This window comes from Oncorhynchus tshawytscha, linkage group LG22, assembly GCF_018296145.1.
Source record: "Oncorhynchus tshawytscha isolate Ot180627B linkage group LG22, Otsh_v2.0, whole genome shotgun sequence".
Classification (NCBI taxonomy): domain Eukaryota; kingdom Metazoa; phylum Chordata; class Actinopteri; order Salmoniformes; family Salmonidae; genus Oncorhynchus; species Oncorhynchus tshawytscha.
The window spans coordinates 20,034,355-20,054,166 of record NC_056450.1 but is presented as its reverse complement, the minus strand read 5'-3'; the positions used below and the strand labels follow the sequence as shown (position 1 = coordinate 20,054,166).

The 19,812-nt window shown below is 44.2% G+C and overlaps 1 protein-coding gene across 3 annotated transcripts in view; it reads right to left on the bottom strand.

Moving 5' to 3' along the window:
* Positions 1–4,352: 4,352 nt before the first annotated feature.
* cfap74 (cilia and flagella associated protein 74) overlaps positions 4,353–19,812 on the bottom strand; it is a 46,111-nt gene continuing 30,651 nt past the window's right edge. For 2 of the 3 annotated variants that reach the window (XM_024384505.2, XM_042303893.1), the window contains exons 24-39: positions 16,581–16,754; positions 16,022–16,155; positions 15,639–15,915; positions 15,243–15,404; positions 14,776–14,936; positions 13,670–13,804; positions 13,374–13,486; positions 13,008–13,063; positions 11,963–12,082; positions 11,722–11,877; positions 10,396–10,537; positions 10,008–10,162; positions 8,737–8,869; positions 7,303–7,433; positions 6,596–6,730; positions 4,353–4,999 (exon numbers count right to left, since the gene is read on the bottom strand). In XM_024384505.2, the coding sequence (XP_024240273.1) occupies positions 4,877–4,999; positions 6,596–6,730; positions 7,303–7,433; positions 8,737–8,869; positions 10,008–10,162; positions 10,396–10,537; positions 11,722–11,877; positions 11,963–12,082; positions 13,008–13,063; positions 13,374–13,486; positions 13,670–13,804; positions 14,776–14,936; positions 15,243–15,404; positions 15,639–15,915; positions 16,022–16,155; positions 16,581–16,754 (2,307 nt within the window). In that variant the 3' untranslated portion in view covers positions 4,353–4,876. The remainder of the gene's footprint in view (positions 5,000–6,595; positions 6,731–7,302; positions 7,434–8,736; positions 8,870–10,007; positions 10,163–10,395; positions 10,538–11,721; positions 11,878–11,962; positions 12,083–13,007; positions 13,064–13,373; positions 13,487–13,669; positions 13,805–14,775; positions 14,937–15,242; positions 15,405–15,638; positions 15,916–16,021; positions 16,156–16,580; positions 16,755–19,812) is intronic. The other variant, XM_024384506.2, reaches the window with a different exon arrangement.

Genomic DNA, 19,812 nt, shown 5'->3' with positions numbered 1-19,812 from the left:
AGTGCTATTTGTGTTAATTGGATTCGTTCCAAAATTGGTTGATTATTTGTCATTTTTTGGGGGGGGGTACTGGTTTGACATTATACTGCATTGTTAGGAACAAGTAACGTAAGGTGGGTGCAAAAAAGTGCTTAACAAGGCTCTCCAACCCTGTTCCTGGAGAGCTACCTTCCTGTAGGTTTTCCCTCCAACCCTAATCTAGCACACCTGATACTAGTAATTAGTTGGTTGATAAGCTGAACCAGGTTAGTTACAACTGGGGGTTGGAGTGAAAACCTACAGGAGGGTAGCTCTCTAGGAACAGGGTTGGAGAGCCCTGTGCTATAACATCTGCAAAACTGTGTATGCGACCTATGAACTTTTGGTAATGATACAAAATATCACTCAATGAGCTGCATTCCTCATGCTTGAAAAACGACAATATGTGCATTTTGCAATGATAGATGGGCAACAATAATGCCTCTATGATATACACATACTATTGTATTAGTCAATCTTTGGATTTACAAAAATCTATATGTGCGCGCATGTGTATGTATTGCAGACATTTGAATGGATACTTCTGTAAAAAAAAATACACCTCCTGGAGTGTGTAGAGCAGGGGTAGGCAACCCTGTTCCTGAAGCCCTGTACTGCAGGATTTTGTTCGAAATAGTCACCCACCACACCGACCAACTGAGCTAATTGATCAGTTCAGTGATTGCCTAAATTTTACACACCTGGTCTTCCAGGTCGGTTAAATCAAAAACATGAAGTGCCTGTGGCACTCCAGGATCAGGGTTGCCTACCCCTGGTGTAAAGACTGCTATCTGTAAAGCCAACACCTCTGAGTTAAGTTGGTGGCTGGTTTCATAGGGACCCATCTGCACAGCCCAGCCCCATTTCAGCTAGACCTGAGCGCTGGTGAGATTTAGTTGTCTTGGATACACTATGTCTGCATTCATGTGTTGTGAAGCTAATGCCATGTGCCCCAGGGAACCTTTTCCAAGATTGTCAAAGGCCCAGTGTACTATCTATCCATTGTTTAGGAAAACACCAGTCTCAACATCAACAGTGAAGAGGCGACTCCAGGATGCTGTCCTTCTAGGCAGAGTTGCAAAGAAAAAGTGACATTTCAGGCCAATAAAAGATTAAGATGGGCAAAAGAACACAGACATTGGACTGAGGAACTCTGCCTAGAAGGCCAGCATCCCGGAGTCGCCTCTTCACTGTTGACGTTGAGACTGGTGTTTTGCGGGTACTATTTAATGAAGCTGCCAGTTGAGGAATTGTGAGGCGTCTGTTTCTCAAACTAGACACTCTAATGTACTTGTCCTCTTGCTCAGTTGTGCACCGGGGCCTCCCACTCTTTCTGTTCTGGTTAGCGCCAGTTTGCACGGTTCTGTGAAGGAAGTAGTACACAGTGTTGTATGAGCTCTTCAGTTTCTTGGCAATTTATTGCATGGAATAGCCTTAATTTCTAAGAACAAGAATTGACTGACGAGTTTCAGAAGAAAGTTCTTTGTTTCTGGCCCTTTTGAGCCTGTAATTGAACCCACAAATGCTGATGCTCCAGATACTCAACTAGTCTAAAGACCAGTTTTATTCCTTCTTTAAATCAGCACGTTTCAGAAAAATGGAGGCCAATTCCCTCTCTCACACACACAGTCGTGCACAGCTAACCTTGTGGGGACATACAATTCAGTCCCATTCAAATTCCTATTTTCCCTAACCCGTACTCTTAACCTAACCCTAGCTCCTAAACCCCCTAGAAATAGCATTTGACCTTGTCGGGACTAACAAAATGTCCCCAGTTGGTTTGTTTACTATTCTTGTGGGGACTTCTGTTCCCCACAAGAATAATTCAACATGTCCACACCAACAAACCACCACCACCACACAAATATACTAACTCTCACAACTCCACTGATCAGAGAAAACAAGTAGTAGCAGTATCATATGGTATTAGTGGAGATCAGACAACAAATCAGATTAGAAAAAGGCAAAATGGCAACACAAATATGATCTCATACATTTAATAAAACAGGTGACATTACATTAAACTAAGCTCATAATGACCTTGCTTTTTATAGCCAGGTTGGGATGCACTAATCCGATCTAGTGTAATCTGTTTCAATCTCTGATAAATGCTTACCACATGCATCTCTCTGAACGGATGGTTCCTATTGGCCCATCCATAGCATCTGCTATTCCTATAAAGAGCTTCACCACATGATTAAACTGAGCACTTCGTTCTCATTCTCCTTGTTTTGTTTTGTAGCTGCGCAGTCCAGGATGTAATGACATAATGCATGTTAAATTGTAAATTCAAGAATAGGAATATATCCTGATCATTACGTTTTCAAAGCCTTGTTATAAGTAACTTGGCAAATTTTTAAAATTCTTATATTACAATTGACATGGAATTATTATCAGAGATACACTGAGTATACAAAACATTAAGAACACCTGCTCTTTCCATGACATAGACTGATCAGGTGAAAGCTATGATCCCTTATTGATGTCACTTGTTAAATCCACTTAAATCTGTGTAGGTGAAGGGGAGGAGACAGGTTAAAGAAGGATTTTTAAGCCTTGAGACAATTGAGACATGGATTGTGTATGTGTGCCATTCAGAGGGTGAATGGACAAGACAAAATATTGAAATGCCTTTGAACGGGGTATGGTAGTAGATGCCAGGCGCAACACTGCTGGGTTTTTCACACTCAACAGTTTCCCATAACAGTTTCCCATAACCATTTTCCGTGTATCAAGAATGGTCCACCACCCGAAGGACATCCAGCCAACTTGACAACTGCGGGAAGCATTGGCGTCAACATGGGCCAGCATCCCTATGGAACGCAACTCAATATTAGGAAGGTGTTCCTAATGTTTGGTATACCCAGTGTATACACTATTCTAATTGAGTAGATATACTGGATCTTGTAACAGTGATGGAACTGATCAGAGAGTAGGCATACATTGACAACAATACAGTATGTGACAGGCAGGGAGGGATGTGAACTTGCAGTGGTCTGGACTTATTCTCCAAATAAATTATACCCCATGCACTTTTTGACACTTACAGTTGAAGTCGGAAGTTTACATACACCTTAGCCAAGTACATTTAAACTCAGTTTTTCACAATTCCTGACATTTAATCCTAGTAAAAACTCCCTGTCTTAGGTCAGTTAGGATCACCACTTTATTTTAAGAATGTGAAATGTTGGAATAATAGTAGAGAAAATTATTTATTTCAGCTTTTATTTCTTTCACCACATTCCCAGTGGGTCAGATGTTTACATACACTCAATTAGTATTTGGTAGCATTGCCTTTACATTGTTTAACTTGGGTCAAGCGTTTCAGGTAGCCTTCCACAAGCTTCCCACAATAAGTTGGGTGAATTTTGGCCCATTCCTCCTGACAGAGCTGGTGTAACTGAGTCAGGTTTGTAGGCCTCCTTGCTCACACACGCTTTTTCAGTTCTGCCCACAAATTTTTATTGGATTGAGGTCAGGGCTTTGTGATGGCCACTCCAATTCCTTGACTCTGTTGTCCTTAAGCCTTTTTGCCACAACTTTGGAAGTATGCTTAGGGTCATTGTCCATTTGGAAGACCCATTTGTGACCAAGCTTTAACTTAACCTGACTGATGTCTTGAGATGTTGCTTCAATATATCCACGTAATTTCCCCTTCTCATGATTCCATCTATTTTGCGAAGTGCACCAGTCCCTCCTGCAGCAAAGCACCCCCACAACATGATGCTGCCACCCCAGTGCTTCGCGGTTCTTCGGCTTGCAAGCCTCCCCCTTTTTCCTCCAAACAAAACAATGGTCATTACGGCCAAACAGTTATATTTTTGTTTCATCAGACCAGAGGACATTTCTCCAAAAAGTACGATCTTTGTCCCCATGTGCAGTTGCAAACCGTAGTCTGACTTTTTTATGGCGGTTTTGGAGCAGTGGCTTCTTCCTTGCTGAGCTGCCTTTCAGGTTATGTCTATATAGGACTTGTTTTACTGTGGATATAGATACCTTTGTACCTGTTTCCTCCAGCATCTTCACAGGGTCCTTTGCTGTTGTTCTGGGATTGATTTGCACTTTTCGCACCAAAGTACGTTCATCTCTAGGAGACAAAGCGTCTTCCTAATGAGCATTATGACAGCTGCGTGGTCCCATGGTGTTTATACTTGCAAACTATTGTTTGTACAGATGAATATGGTACCTTCAGGCATTTGGAAATTTTCCCAAGGATGAACCAGACTGAGGTCTTGGCTGATTTTCCAAGCTGTTTAAAGGCACAGTCAACTTAGTGTATGTAAACTTCTGACCCAATGGAATTGTGATACAGTGAATTTTTAAGTGAAATAATCTGTCTGTAAACAATTGTTGGAAAATTTACCTGTGTCATGCACAAGGTAGATGTCCTAACTGACTTCCCAAACTATAGTTTGTTAATTAACAACATTGGTGTATTCTGCCCCCTGGTGGTGAAACCAGCCTAGAACAGGGGCTATCGTCTAATTTGAGTTTGAGATAGTCCCCCAATAAAGATCAAATGCCGATTATGTGATTATGCCCATAGGTATTTATTGAAATGCATTGTTGTCAATGTTTTTAAATATTCTTTCCACAATATTTTTGCTTATAAAATAACCTATATCCATATAACTTGTCCACAAACTGCTTTAAAAATTATGCTTTAAAACATTTCATATTATTTCCAATAAGTACCATGACAAGGGACATTTTGTCCACACTCGTATATTACACTGAAGTATTTAAACAATATTTAAACATATAACAATGAGTTAATTTTCCTCCAGTCCCATCTGAAGTGTTCTGTGTCTTTGGATATTGGTTACTGCGTGAAGTGTTCTATATGTTTGCATATTGGTTAGTTTGTGTGTGAAGGGTCTTGACTAGCTCTGGAAGCCAAGGCCAGCAGGGTGACACTGTATACCTCTGTCTCGTCTCCTCTCAGGGTGAGGGGCGCACACACTTGCACCACCTCATTCGGCTAAAAATCACACATACAGACACACGCACGCACCGACACAGACACACACACAATCAGAATTAAATCAACAATCAGTGGAGGATGTACAGTACATGTGCAAATACAATAAGAGGAAAATATATGTTTAGTAATGTAGAAAGCCACATGAAGGAACAGGAAGTGTAGTTTGTACGTTCTCTTCACACTGAGACTTTGTAATACATATGGACTCTTTTTTTTATATGCAGTTATGGCTTCACTTGATTTGCACATTTTCTTTGGTAACTGAAATATGTCAAAACAAAAACTACCATCCTATGCAGATCTAAGGGAGTGAAATAACTAAAACTATATTACACAGTTTTCCCTTCATGTGGAACCACCTGGGACGAATAACTTGACAGCTTGCTGTGTCTAGTACAGGGCTCTCCACCCTGGACGTGGAGAGCTACTGTACTGCATGTTTTCACTCCACCCTGGACGTGGAGAGCTACTGTACTGCATGTTTTCACTCCACCCTGGACGTGGAGAGCTACTGTACTGCATGTTTTCACTCCACCCTGGACGTGGAGAGCTACTGTACTGCATGTTTTCACTCCACCCTGGACGTGGAGAGCTACTGTACTGCATGTTTTCACTCCACCCTGGACGTGGAGAGCTACTGTACTGCATGTTTTCACTCCACCCTGGACGTGGAGAGCTACTGTACTGCATGTTTTCACTCCACCCTGGACGTGGAGAGCTACTGTACTGCATGTTTTCACTCCACCCTGGACGTGGAGAGCTACTGTACTGCATGTTTTCACTCCACCCTGGACGTGGAGAGCTACTGTACTGCATGTTTTCACTCCACCCTGGACGTGGAGAGCTACTGTACTGCATGTTTTCACTCCACCCTGGACGTGGAGAGCTACTGTACTGCATGTTTTCACTCCACCCTGGACGTGGAGAGCTACTGTTCTGCATGTTTTCACTCCACCCTGGACGTGGAGAGCTACTGTACTGCATGTTTTCACTCCACCCTGGACGTGGAGAGCTACTGTACTGCATGTTTTCACTCCACCCTGGACGTGGAGAGCTACTGTACTGCATGTTTTCACTCCACCCTGGACGTGGAGAGCTACTGTACTGCATGTTTTCACTCCACCCCTAACCAAGCACACCTGATTCTAATAATTAGCTTGTAACTACCCTGATTGATCATTTATCTGAATAGGTGAACGTTACACCATAGTGCACAACAGAGCAGTGTTTCTCGGGGGACCACTAGAGTGTGCACATTTCTGTTATAACCCAGAGCTAACACACCTGATTCAACTAATCAAGGGCTTGGTGATGTGTTCATAAATTGAGTCTGATGTGGTATTGCTGCTGGGCTAGAACAAAAATGTGGCCACCTTGAGAAACACTGTGTTAAAGTACAGGTCATGGTATGGTTACACACCATTCTAGAAGATGTGAGAAGTGAATGGCAATTAAATTCATGAACTGAAAAACTTTCAGCCACGTTTTCCTCGTGAGATTATTTTCAATAGATGAATTGAACTGAATTGACCCCAAAGCCCAACCCCATGTATACGGTGTATTCATGTTGAGGCTTTTAGACGGCAGTCGCACCTTAAGGCCACAAGGAGGAGTCCAGATCACAGTGATGGTGCGTCTGTGGCCGGCGTCCACCGTGCCCCTGGTCGGCTCCACGGTGAAGCCCCTCTGTTGCAGTGCCTGAAGCCCCTCCCAGCTGAACTCCACGTTCTGCACATGGACAGGAGAGGGCAAAGTTCACAACATAGGTAAGGTCAACACAGGAGGAGAGGGAGGGAGAAGTCATGTGTTGTGGTCAAGTGGTCCGATTGTTTACTCTTCTCCCCTAACTGTGCAGTTGCTCACTCCATCTCATGGGATAAACAGCATGGGATCTTTTCAGAAATGTGGTGGAAACTGACTCCCTAGCCTATGCTTACACTAATTCAGATTTTGAATCCATGAGAGAGAGAGTAAATAAGGGGGAGTGGTACACTGCAGCCAATGTTAGCATCTCCAAATGAATCTGAACTCATCCCAATGACATTATTTAAACTAGATTTCAAGCTGTTTTTAATTATGTTATTTCAACCAGATTTCAACCTGTTTTGTAATGACGGTATTTCAACCTGTTTGTAAGGCTGCTGCTGCTGGAACCAGTGAGCTAGCAGTGACCCTGGTCGTGGTCATGTGCGTGTTTACTTTATTTAAAGATAGGATGTTGTAACCAAAAGTCTCCAGAAGAAGTCTAACCCCTTGTTTTTTAATTGTAATCAACAACAACAGTATAAGTATTAGCCTACCTTTTTGGCCATAGGCTGTGTGGAGCAGATGCAGCCCACCTCCAGCTCTCTGACCGCTGGGCTCATGGCCCCCTCTCTGTAGACCCCTCTAAGGGTGAGCAGCACAGGGAGAGGGGGCTTCTCACAGTCTACTACACAAGGAGAAGAGAACAAGCAAAACAGGCTTACAGTCACAAATCAAAAATTGAATACATTTGTATTTGTCACATGCTTCGTAAACAACAGACTGTAGACTGACAGTGAAATGCTTACTTACGGGTTCCTTTCCAACAATGCAGAGTTAAAGATTAGTGACACGAGGAATAAATACCAGTGAATAACAAATAACAAGTAAAAATAACATGGCTATATACAAGGAGTACCAGTACCGAGTCGATGTGCAGGTACTTGAGGTAGTTATGTACATATAGGTAGGGGTAAAGTGACTAGGCAACAGGATAGATAATAGACAGGTAGCAGCAGCATATGTGGTGAGTGTGAAAGTGTGTGTGTGTCAGTATGTGAGTGAGTGGGTAGAGTCCATTATGTGTGCATAGAATCAGTGCAAGAGAGTTAGTGAAAAAAAAGGGTCAATGCAGGTAGTCTGGGTAGCCATTTGATTAACTATTTATCAGTCTTGTTTAGCAGTCTTATGGCTTGGGGGTAGAAGATGTTCAGGGTCCTGTTCGTTCCAGACCGTGTGGTAGCATTTCATGGCTATTGGTGAATGCTACGGGGAGATAGTAATTTAGACAGGTTACCTTGGCGTTCTTAGGCACGGGGACTATAGTAGTCTGCTTGAAACAAGTTGGTATTACAGACCGGGTCAGGGATAGGTTGAAAATGTCAGTGATAACACTGGCCAGCGCATGCACCGAGTATGCGTCCTTGTATTCCGTCTGGCCCCGCGGCCTTGTGAATGTTAACCTGTTTAAAGGTCTTACACACATTGGCTACGAAGAGCAGGATCACCCAGTAGTCTGGAACAGCTGGTGTTCTCATGCATGGTTTAGTGTTGCTTACCTAGAAGCAAGCATAGAAGGCATTTAGCTCGTCTAGTAGGCTTGCATTGCTGGGCAGCCCATGGCTGGGTTTCTCTTTGCAATCTGTGATAGCTTGCAAGCCCTGCCACATCCGTCGAGCGCCAGAGCCGGCATAGTAGGATTCGATCTTAGTCCTGTATTGACGCTTTGCCTATTTGATGGCTCGTCGGAGGGCATAGTAGGATTCCTTATATGCGTCTGGATTATTGTCCCGCTCCTTGAAAGCTACAGCTCTAGCCTTTAGTTCAGTGCGGATGTTGCCTGTAATCCATGGCTTCTGGTTGGGGTATGTCCATACGGTCACTGTGGGGACGATGTCATTGATGCACTTATTAATGAAGCCGGTGACTGGTGTAGTAAGGAGAAAGAGAGAGAGCACCAGAGAGAGAAAGAGAGCGCGAGAGAGGGATACCTGTGTGCTCAGAGTCCCCGGAGGCTGGCAGAGGGTGAACGACATCAGTGGGCACTGCCAGTGGGTCTCCTCCACACAGGTACATGATGTGAGAGCGAGCTGCACCCTTCAGCACCATGACACACACTGTGCTCTAAGGGAAGGAGCGGCAGGGTGTTAGAGCAGCTTATGTCCTCTACATACAATCCAAAATGACATAATAGTGGTCAGTTTATCTTTAAAAACACTTTACAGTCTGAGATGGTGATTAAAATCGGAAACATCCTGTGTCAGTAAATCTATCTAGTTCCACTGAACTCCTGCATTAGATACCTTCTCACTCAGTGCCAACCTAATATAACAGCCTTTATCAGGAAACTGGTTCATTCATTGCTCCATATTCAGCTGTGTGTGTACACGTGTGTGTGTGATGAGTGGCTTAGTAAAGTTTAATTTCTTTTTTAGGCCTCTCTCACATTCACACTGACTGCATCATCTCTTAGGACTACCACTGGGTGGTGGTGGTGGTGAGGTTTCATTTGAACAACGCTAAATAAACATTAAAAAAATAGGCAGAGGCTGCGAATCCGAAAGTGACTACTCCATCCCGCCCCCCTGGAAGCCTCTTCCCCAGAACTGAAGTTCCGAATCACGCATGCGTTTCTTTACCTCTACTTTATGCACACATTTTTGTAGTCACCCTCCCTTCACATTTCTCACTGTCATTCGTGAATGATAACTATTCAAGTTGTACCGGTGAAACGTCCATGCAGCATCTGCATAACAACCATTTGATCTCAATCAGTTTAATGAGAATATGCATTTAGGATCTTCTTGAGTTATAAAGTGTTGTTTCGAGGTAGACTAAAGTGTTGTTTTGAACTATGTACAGTGAATTTCATTTTAGAACAGATGGTGTTAAACTGTAGCATACCTTTGTTTTGTTTCATCCAAAGCACATATTTTGCCTAGTGGTGCGCGCTGTTGAGTTTTTGCAGCATGAGAGAAAAATATGACCATTCGCATAATCACCCTAAAATCTCATAAGAAATTAGGTGGTGTGTTTTGTTTCATTAAAATGGGCGCCATTTATTCATCAATGAAATTCGCCAGAGTAGCCAGTTGTCTGGGCAGTCGAACGAGTAGAGTAGAGATAGTGTTAAGTAGAGAATCATGCGCATTAGCTATAGTGCACCACTTTTGTAGTAGCACTATGTATGGAATATAGAGGCAGAAGGGTGCCATTTCAGATGCAGCCACTATGTCAGGCGAGCTGGATGATTCTATGGTACCTTGTTCATGAGCTCCACCTTCAGTATGTCCGAGTAGTGGAGGCTCTCGTGGTCTGGCAGGAAGGTCACGGTGATGTCCTGGCTCTTTCCTGGGGCGATGGTGCCCTCTATGGGCGTCACATTGAACACACTCCGACCACTGTAGTTCTGGGTCCCTGGCCACGGGGAGGTAGAAGAAACCAAGATTATTAATTCATTTAACAACAATGTTAGCTTCAGAAACAATTGAACATAATTAGATTTAATATAATGCTGCACCAGAAAACGCTAGATTTTTTAATCCAACAAATGATAGCTAACACTAACTACAGAGAATGCAACAGCTCATGGCATTAGCCCTTAGTTCTGAGTGAGAGATGTGGACCTAGGTCGGATGGACTGGTCTTACCCACAGTGGAGTGTGTCTGTTCCTCTGGGCCTGGGCTGAGGAGGGCAGGGAAAGAGTCTGCTCCACTCAGGGCTTTACACCCCAGCGACAGGCTGTGCAGCAGCACAGAGAAGCGCACCGACAGAGATGACGTGTTCTGCAGCTGAAGACAGAGGACACAGCTTTCAATATCACAACTTCATGGACATGGTCCCCTATTACAGGGGCTGAGTCACTGGCTTACTGGGGCTCTCTCATGCCGTCCCTGGAAGGGGTGCGTCACCTGAGTGGGTTGATTCACTGATGTGGTCATCCTGTCTGGGTTGGCGCCCCCCCTTGGGTTGTGCCATGGCGGAGATCTTTGTGGGCTATACTCAGCCTTGTCTCAGGATGGTAAGTTGGTGGTTGAAGATATCCCTCTAGTGGTGTGGGGGCTGTGCTTTGGCAATGTGGGTGGGGTTATATCCTTCCTGTTTGGCCCTGTCTGGGGTGTCCTCAGATGGGGCCACAGTGTCTCCTGACCCCTCCTGTCTCAGCCTCCAGTATTTATGCTGCAGTAGTTAATGTGTCGGGGGGCTAGGGTCAGTTTGTTATATCTGGAGTACCTCTCCTGTCCTATTCGGTGTCCGGTGTGAATCTAAGTGTGCGTTCTCTAATTCTCTCTTTCTCTCTCTCTCTCGGAGGACCTGAGCCCTAGGACCATGCCCCAGGACTACCTGACATGATGACTCCTTGCTGTCCCCAGTCCACCTGGCCGTGCTGTTGCTCCAGTTTCAACTGACCTGAGCCCTAGGACCATGCCCCAGGACTACCTGACATGATGACTCCTTGCTGTCCCCAGTCCACCTGACAGTGCTGCTGCTCCAGTTTCAACTGTTCTGCCTTATTATTATACGACCATGCTGGTCATTTATGAACATTTGAACATCTTGGCCATGTTCTGTTATAATCTCCACCCGGCACAGCCAGAAGAGGACTGGCCACCCCACATAGCCTGGTTCCTCTCTAGGTTTCTTCCTAGGTTTTGGCCTTTCTAGGGAGTTTTTCCTAGCCACCGTGCTTCTACACCTGCATTGCTTGCTGTTTGGGGTTTTAGGCTGGGTTTCTGTACAGCACTTTGAGATATCAGCTGATGTACGAAGGGCTATATAAATAAATTTGATTTGATGGTATTGGGCGCAGTACAGGCTAAGTAGCCTGCTGCTGTAGAAGTCTACAAAGTAAGCTTAGTTTGAACCAGAATGACCCATAGGAAAAGATCCTCTCTCCTGTTTCTGTAGCTTGAGGCAGCTAGATCTACAAGTACACCCCCCTGGACAAGATACTAGTTGATGCTGGCTAACTGACCTTAAAGACCTGGGAGGCTCGCTCCTTCTCCAACATGTAGCCAAAGTCCATGAGGCCACCCTGGTGGGAGGAGGTGAGAAGAGGATCCACTCCCACCCCGCATAGCGTGATCTCCAGGGTCATGTTTGGGCTGTGGATCTCCACAGTCTCGCGGTACTGTGAAAGGAGCCACAGCATCAGCTATAGGGAAGACAGCAACATGTGTGTTTGTTTTCAGGTCCATTAAGTGCGATTGACCCACCCTTTTTCCCTGTGAGGGTGTGAAGGCCAGTAACAATGTGTGTGTGGCTCCAGGACCCAGCCGTCTCAGAGCATTTAGGAGGGAGAACGGACCACTCAGGTCCAGCACTGAGGACCTCAGCTTGACAAGGGTTAAGGAAGAGTAGTCAGGTAACAGCAATATTTCAATCCTACCTTCAAAGGGACCTGTTCAGGAGGGTGCAATGGGTGAAAGATACGCTTGTGTGGGTCCACTGTTTTGCAAGTGTTTTCTCAGATCAAGTGTAAAATGTAATTTTTTGCATCATCCCCAAAGCCAATTTTAAAAAGTAATAGTTTGACTTACTATGACTGTCATATGTGGTTGTCGTAGCTACCTTAAGATGAATGCACTAACTGTAAATCACGCTGGATAAGAGCATCAGCTAAATTAATCAAATGTACATGTTCAAGTCACTATTGTCTTGCAAAGTTAGAAGACAATCAAACTTGCAATTATGCTATTTTTTCAACCAGTGGATCTGTGGAACAGATATGATTGTCAGCATGTAGACCAGGGAATCATGTCAGTTCTATTCATAACTTTTGTATCTGTTTCACCTCACTGAATAACCTCTGGTTTCTAGGTCTGATGTGTCTAGATTAGCCTTAAAGCTATACAATACTAGCTATATATAACGTGTGTATCAATGACACAAATAGGCCATGCGATGTTATTTATTTTTTAAATATAGGCTACATCAGCACCTTTCAACCAGCACATAGAGAAAGACTGAGGCTTCTTTTTTTATTTAAATTAATCAACCACTTTATGTTGAAAACCAATTAAATAATGAAACAAGTGGATTGATGCATGCATCATACTCAGAATGTCAATATGTTATTAGAACTGAAATAGTTTTTCATTCTGAGCACCAGAATTTTTTGTCTTAGAAAAACAGGTGGTAGAAATTGTGCAGAGGTAAAGATTCATGAATAAACCCCACTGACTTTTCTCACATAACCACAGATCATCACACTCTGGCGATCTAGGTCGTTTGTGCATGTTGTGACCCAGAAAAGGATACCTCCAAGGCTTCCTGAGAAATATTCTGAATAGTGAGCTTTTTGACCACTTTCTGTCCTAAGTGAACAAAAGAAACACAGAATTGACACAAGTAGCAATATATTCACAGGCAAGGGAAAATAGGGAAAAAACGTCCAATGTCAGAATCAGACCTGGGTTCAAATACTATTTGAAATAATTTAAAATACTTTATCTGTCCTTGATTGAAATCAAAATATTAATGAACCAATAAAATTGTCCCAAAACCACAAACTCTGTCCATTTGGCACTCTGTCCAATTGCTTAAGCAAACACTCAAAGTTTCAAAAGATTTCAAATAGTATTTGATTGCAGCTCTGGTCAGAAGAATACATTTGAATGGACTGACCCACAGCCACCTGGTGGTAGTTGATGGTGGTCTGGCCATTACTGGATGCGACCACCAGGGGGGGCCTAACGGCTGGGCAATGCAGCTCCAGGTACAGCGTGTTGAGGGGGCTGCTAGGACAGAGTTACAACAACAGAGGCAGTGGGAGAAATACTTCAACCTGTTCTCTCCACATTATCCCCACTAAATGAATGTGTGTAATTGATTCATGAAAATGGGGGGCACAGACAAATGAATATAAGGTTGGTATTGTAAATAGGATCTACATGGGAGTTGTAGTATGTATAGTATACTACCTGCAGGATGGCTGGGCCTGGAGGTCACTCTGGGGTGGCTCTCCGTCGGACACGAAGCAAGGGATGACGTATCGACTGTAGTGCTCAGGGAAGGAGTGCAGGAGGGAGGCCCTGCCTACAGCGTACTCCTCTGATCTGCGAACCAAACAACACAAACATCACTAACTATTGACCCAATCCTAAACCTATCTTGAATGCCTCCCGAGTGGCGCAGTGGTCTATGCCACTAGAGATTCTGGGTTCAAGTCCAGGCTCTGTCGCAGCCGGGCCGCGACCAGGAGACCCATGGGGCGGTGCACAATTGGCCCAGCGTTGTCCGGGTTAGGGGAAGGTTTAGCCGACAGGGATGTCCTTGTCCCATCGTGCACTAGTGACTCCTGTGGCGGGCCGGGCGCAGTGCACGCTGACACTGTCACCAGGTGTATGGTGTTTCCTCCGACACATTGGTGCGGCTGGCTTCCGAGTTAAGTGGGCATTGTGTCAAGAAGCAGTGTGGCTTGGTTGGGTTGTGTTTCGGAGGATGCACGGCTCTCGACCTTGGCCTCTCCCGAGTCCGTACAGGAGTTGCAGCAATGAGACAAGACTAACTACCAATTGGATACCACGAAAACTGTGGAGAAAAAGGAGGGTTAAATCCCATTGACATAAATGCATAATTTGTGCAAAAATAAGTTGTCTTCGAATGTGCGTAGTTCAGGATTCCGCCCAATGCCTTTAACAGTTATTTCATAGAGAAGACAAAATACATTACTCACTAAACGCTAAAAAGTAAACGCACTAAACACAGTGCAAGGTCTGAAGCAGATGGTTAAATGTAATGATGTCAGTTAACCTCTGCCTAAGTTACTTACGTTTTAACATAGAAAAGCTTTTAGGAGGAAGTTTACCTCAGAATTAAGTAAACATTTACGGTACATTTTTGATTTGTCACTGAAATATGTAAGGGATAATCAACGAGGGGCTATGCGTTCTATGGAAAATAATAAATGTACGCTCTAGAATGCCCTTCAAGCCAATCAGAAAAAAGTATTCGACAATGATGCCATGGTATAAAAATGTATGCATGGTATCTAAGTGATAGTTGTGGTGGTATAGATGAGCCGTACCCTGACTGTATGTCGGCTGGGTTGGGGGCTCTGAAGGGGCTGTCTGTTTTGGGGCTGATGGACACTTTGCTGATCTTCTCCTTCAGGGTCTGCTTCACCTGGGGCCGGGCGGGGGGCGGCTTCTTGCCTTTCTGGGGGGCCGTAGGGGCATCCCTTTTACACTGAGTTAACAAACACATACAGTACACATGAACAATAATGTGCACATACGTACACACATGGTCAAAGTCAAACACATTGTATGGCAGCAAGACAACATTAAAAGGATAGTTTGGGATTTTTTACTTTTTACCATTTTTATGTTTTTGTGTGCAGTTTTAAGGAAGTTGCTGTCTAACGTTAGCGTAATTGCTAACTAGCATTAGCGCAATGACTTCCAGTCTTTGTGCTAAGCAGACAATATTGACCATGCAGACTCATTCAACTTTTATTAGGAGGATGGAGTGACTCCAAGAACTGAAGCTTACCAGCCCCTCCTGCTCCCCTCCCTTCCTGTTCCCCTCGGCCTTGGTAACCCTCTCTAGCTCGTGGAGGCGCAGCTCTTCGGAGCGACACAGCAGCCGCACCGCTTCTTCCCTTATGGCCTGGTCACACAACCTGGGCCTGAATGTCACCTGCACCAGGCACCTCTGGGAACACAGTAACGAACCAGTCAATGACCTAATGACGTGACCAGTCAGGTTGTTATCGCAAAATAAAACGTGCTCTCAATGGTTAAATAAAAGGTAACATAAATAAACAATGCAGTCATCAGAACAGAGTATACACTGGAATGGAGTAGAATAGAGAAACTACATAATATGCTAGACCTCATCACAAAGTGTTCAAGTAAAGTGGAAGCACACTGCTTGTTGGTAGAGTACCTGTCCAGGTAAGACCTTGCCTGTCCTGGGGGTGAGCCTAATCTCTGAGTTTTCGGGGGGAGTGAAGGCGAACAGCCGGGGGCCCACCGGGGCAACAGGGTCCCGGCCAATGCGGGGCACGGGGTGTGTGAACTCGTTGAGGCTGGTGTGTGCGTTGACCACGTGCAGCACGGCTGTGGAACAGTCACCAACCGCCGTGGCTCCGAACTGGACCAGAGAGTGAGACAGCTCTAGCGGAGGGTGCACCCCGACTGCACGACATGCCAGGGGGAAGTCTCTATAGCAACCATTGGGGAAAACACAAAAGTAATGCAGTGAAATATACTTGATAGCACTCTATTTTGTGACAGGACAAGGTGTAGGAAGGAACAAAACCTTGATACCTGTTAATTCCGGATTTGCAGTTGAGCTGAAAGCTGTACTCTCCTGCCTTCTTGGCGCTAAAGATCAAATCCACCTCCAAGGTTTCCAATGGGAGGAGAGTGCCGAAGCCGTCGTTGGGCTGGACCTGCACAAACTAGGGGGAGAAAAACACTGCTCAACTGCTCAGTGCTCAGGCCATCCAAACACGGTTTTGTCCTGAAAGCAGAAAATCTCCATAGGGCCGGATTAGCTATTCAGGACAGGTTTAGGTGAGATCATAAAAGTCTAAAGCCATAGATATAACAGCAGACACAGAGTCAAATACATAGAAATATAATTCATTCTAATTCAATTGTCAGATATCTCCTGCTGGAGAGCATAGCATAGGCCAAATTGGCATATCAGAGTAAAACCAGTAGAGTCCAAATTAATAAACAGATGTGTTTCCTATTGATGTTTTATGATGATGACTTGATTTAGCCAAGGTGGAATAGTGGATTATAGAGATGCAAACAGCAGGAAATTAGGTCAAAGGTCAGTCCATAGGGATGCAGTCCGTCAGGCAGATGGAGGCCGTACCTGAGGTATGCTCAGAAAGCCAAAGTCCTGGGGCAGGAGGGTTAGGTTTGTGAGGCGCACGCTGGTCTTCACTGATTCGTAGATGGAGCAGTGGCCAAAGTCCACCTCTGTCCGGTCAAAGCACAGGTCAGAGGAGGTGATGACTGCATGGACCGTGAATGGAACAGGCCGGACCTGAAAGCCCAGTGAAAGAGAGTATTTCTGCCTTATTTCTATTCTGTTTTGTAATATCCTATGCGGTCAATGTCTTTTATTTGCAAAACTCTTGATGTACGCAAAAATTGTGCATAACTCATATTTGGAACTTCAACTTCTATCTAGAGGTTCTTTACGATGCTTATTCATTTAAGCAGTCATGGGACCTATAAATAGAATTCTATGGGTATATATGTACAATACCAGTCAAAAATTTTGACTCCTACTCATTCAAGGTTTTTTTTTACATTGTAGAATAATAGTGACGACATCAAAACTATGAAATAACACGTATGGAATCATCTAGTAACCAAAAAAGTGTAAAACAAATCAAAATATATTTTAGATTATTCAAAGTAGCCACCCTTTGCACACTTTTGGCATTTTCTCAACCAGCTTCATGAGGTAGTCATCTGGAATGCATTTCAATGAACACGTGTGCCTTGTTAAGTTAATTTGTGGAATGTCTTTCCTTCTTAATGCGTTTGAGCCAATCAGTTGTGTTGTGACAAGGTAGGTGACAAGGTATACAGAAGATAGCCCTATTTGGTAAAAGAACAAGTCCATATTATGGCAAGAACAGTTCAAATAAGCAAAGAGAAACGACAGCCCATCATTACTTTAAGACATGAAGGTCACTCAATCCAGAAAATTTCAAAAACTTTGAAAGTTTCTTCAAGTGCAGTCGCAAAAACCATCAAGCGCTATGATGAAACTGGTTCTCATGAGGACCGTCACAGGAAAGGAAGACCCAGAGTTACCTCTGCTGCAGAGAATAAGTTCAAAAGAGTTACCAGCCTCAGAAATTGCAGCCCAAATAAATGCTTCAGAGTTCAACAGACACATCTCAACATCAACTGTTCAGAGGAGACTGAGTGAATCAGGCCCTCATGGTCAAATTGCTGCAAAGAAACCACTACTAAAGGACACCAATAAAAAGAAACACGAGTAATAGACATTAGACCGGTGGAAATCTGTCCTTTGGTCTGATGAGTCCAAATTTGAGATTTTTGGTTCCAACCACCGTTTCTTTATGAGAAGCAGAGTAGGTGGTGCTTTGCTGGTGACAATGTCAGTGATTTATTATTCTACAATGTAGAAAATAGTAAAAATAAAGAAAAACCCAGGAATGAGTAGGTGTGTCCAAACTTTTGACAAGTATTGTATATGTTTCAATCCCAACTTGATTTAGCTAGCCTGGCACGATTAAAACTAAAAGCCCACAGGGAAAGCTAAATCAAGTGCACCTAAAGTAATAGAATGAAAAAAATATATACATTTTTGACCCAGGTGGAACAATCTGTTGTCAAGAAAAAGGAGATGAGTGTGGACTACAGGAAAAGGAGCATGCCCCCATTCTTGTCGACGGGGCTGTAGTGGAGCAGGTTGAGAGCTTCAAGTTCCTTGGTGTCCACATCACCAACAAACTATCGTGGTCCAAACACACCAAGACAGTCTTGAAGAGGGCACGACAAAGCCTATTCCTCCCCCTCAGGAGACTGAAAAGATTTGGCATGGGTCCTCAGATCCTCAAAAAGTTCTACAGCTGCACCATCGAGAGCATCCTGAATCATTGCATCACCGCCTGGTATGGAAACTGCTCGGCCTCCGACCGCAAGGCACTACAGATGGTAGTGCGTACGGCCCAGTACATCACTGGGGCCAAGCTTCCTGCCATCCAGGACCTCTATACCAGGCGGTGTCAGAGGAAGGCACTAAAAATTGTCAGACTATAGCCACCCTAGTCATAGACTGTTCTCTCTGTTACCGCACGGCAAGCGGTACCGGAACGCCAAGTCTAGGTCCAAAAGGCTTCTTAACAGCTTCTACTCCCAAGCCATAAGATTCCTGAACAGCTAATCAAAGGGCTACCCAGACTATTTTCATTGTCGTCATCCCCACGTCCCCTTTTACACTGCTGCTACTCTCCATTTATTATCTATGCATAGTCACTTTAACTCTACATACATGTACACATTATCTCAATTACCTCGACTAACCGGTGCCCCCGCACATTAACTCTGTACAGATACCCCTGTATGTAGCCTCGCTACTGTTATTTTACTGCTGCTCTTTAATTATTATTATTTATATTTTTACTTATCTATTTTTTACTTAACACTTATGTTTCTTAAAACTGCATTGTTGGTTAAGGACTTGTAAATAAGCATTTTATTGTAAGGTCTACTACACCTGTTGTATTTGGCGCATGTGACAAATACAATTTGATGTCCTGAGAGCAGCGTTCCTACCTATGTATTAATGTCCTCCTCAGCCGTATCTGGGTGCGGCAGCTTTCCTTGTTTACCCGTTCACGCTTTCAGCACCGGACAGAGAGGGCCTGGTGGCCAGAGAGGGAGGCCTGGAAGGGAGCCAGGGTTAAGGGTTCAAGAATGGGGGCACAGCTTTGGGTCTCTGCAGGAACATCCTGCTGGCCTGCTTTTGGCTCCGTGAAAACATACTGCCTCCAAATCCTCTACGCTCCTCCCAAGTATAGGGGTGTGGGTTTAGGAGGCGGGCGAAGGGGCATGGGGGGGCAGGGAGGGTAAGGTGATGATTTGGCTGAAGGAGTGTGACTGCTGGCCAGTTTGGGGGATTTGATGACTGGGTAACAGAGCACAAATGCGGCACGAGTGTTGGGTTGGAGCCTGTTTTGTGTGTTGGATTTGAGTCTGCTGTTGAGTCTGTGTATGTGTGTGTGTGTGTGTGCACGTGTATGTCAAAAGGAATTTAACAATCCCTGATGTACGTACTTAATACTTCACTTGGATAACTATACATTGATAAAAAACTTTTGACATAAATCGATAGGTGGTGGGATATCCAGAATAATCCCTGGAGCATCACGAATCAGTGCCCTTTAGATAATCCCTTTATGATTTCCAGTTGTATTACCTGATCAGCAGTTTACGTGCCAAACACCCTGAATGTAACAGTTTCACAACTGAAAGCTGAATAGAAATAATATCATTCTGTGAGATAAAATCTTTTTAATCTATTTTGAATCTATTTAAAAGAGCTCACATGGAGTGGAAAC